Consider the following 673-nt stretch of genomic DNA (forward strand, 5'->3'; position numbering starts at 1 on the left):
TTCTGATACCTCAGGGAGGATTACAAGTTCTTGAAGCAGTGTGGCAGCAGTAGGCACGCAGAGGAATTCGAAGTCTGGAAACATTAAATAGGAGGAGTAAACATGATTTGAGGTGAGGAAGAAAGAGGAGTAAGGATGCTTTATGAGTTTCTGTTTTTGGTGGCTTCCTGGATTGTGGTGCCGTTTACGGACACAGGAACTGCAGGGAGGCGTGGATTTGGGTGGGAAGGTTGGAGTTTGGTTTAGGATTTCTGGACTTGCACTTGAATGCTTTGACAGAGCCCACTCCTTATTTAGTGCTGGGCTCCCTTCCCCACTGGGTCCATCTCCTACAAGGACTTTTGTGGGCCAGGCTGGGAGTTCCACCAGTTGCAACCTCAGAAAGCAAAGAGAGATACAGCAGTGGTCTTGGTCTCAGCTGTCAATGTGAAGTTACTGTTACTGCTCTGCTTTCTAGGGCTTTTCTAACCATGGCTTCAGATGTGGGGCTCTGGGTCATCCTGTGTCCGGGACCCTACATTAGCAGTGACTTAGACCTTGGAGGACTGCCTAGTTAAGGTATTCTTTGAGGGTCCCTGACCACGACTGCACATGGGCCACAAGCACATTCAAATGTACATTAGAGCAAAGTGTTTTTGCTTTGTTTTCTATGTACATTTTTTATCTGCACCAT

The 673-nt window shown here is 47.4% G+C and overlaps 1 protein-coding gene across 1 annotated transcript in view; it reads left to right on the forward strand.

The window, feature by feature from the left end:
- GLB1L3 (galactosidase, beta 1-like 3) overlaps positions 1–673 on the forward strand; it is a 43742-nt gene that overhangs the window by 22499 nt on the left and 20570 nt on the right. The window contains 1 exon segment of the mRNA XM_008567139.1: positions 458–571. Coding sequence (XP_008565361.1) covers positions 458–571 — 114 coding nt within the window.

This window comes from Galeopterus variegatus, unplaced genomic scaffold, assembly GCF_000696425.1.
Source record: "Galeopterus variegatus unplaced genomic scaffold, G_variegatus-3.0.2 Scaffold295, whole genome shotgun sequence".
NCBI lineage: Eukaryota > Metazoa > Chordata > Mammalia > Dermoptera > Cynocephalidae > Galeopterus > Galeopterus variegatus.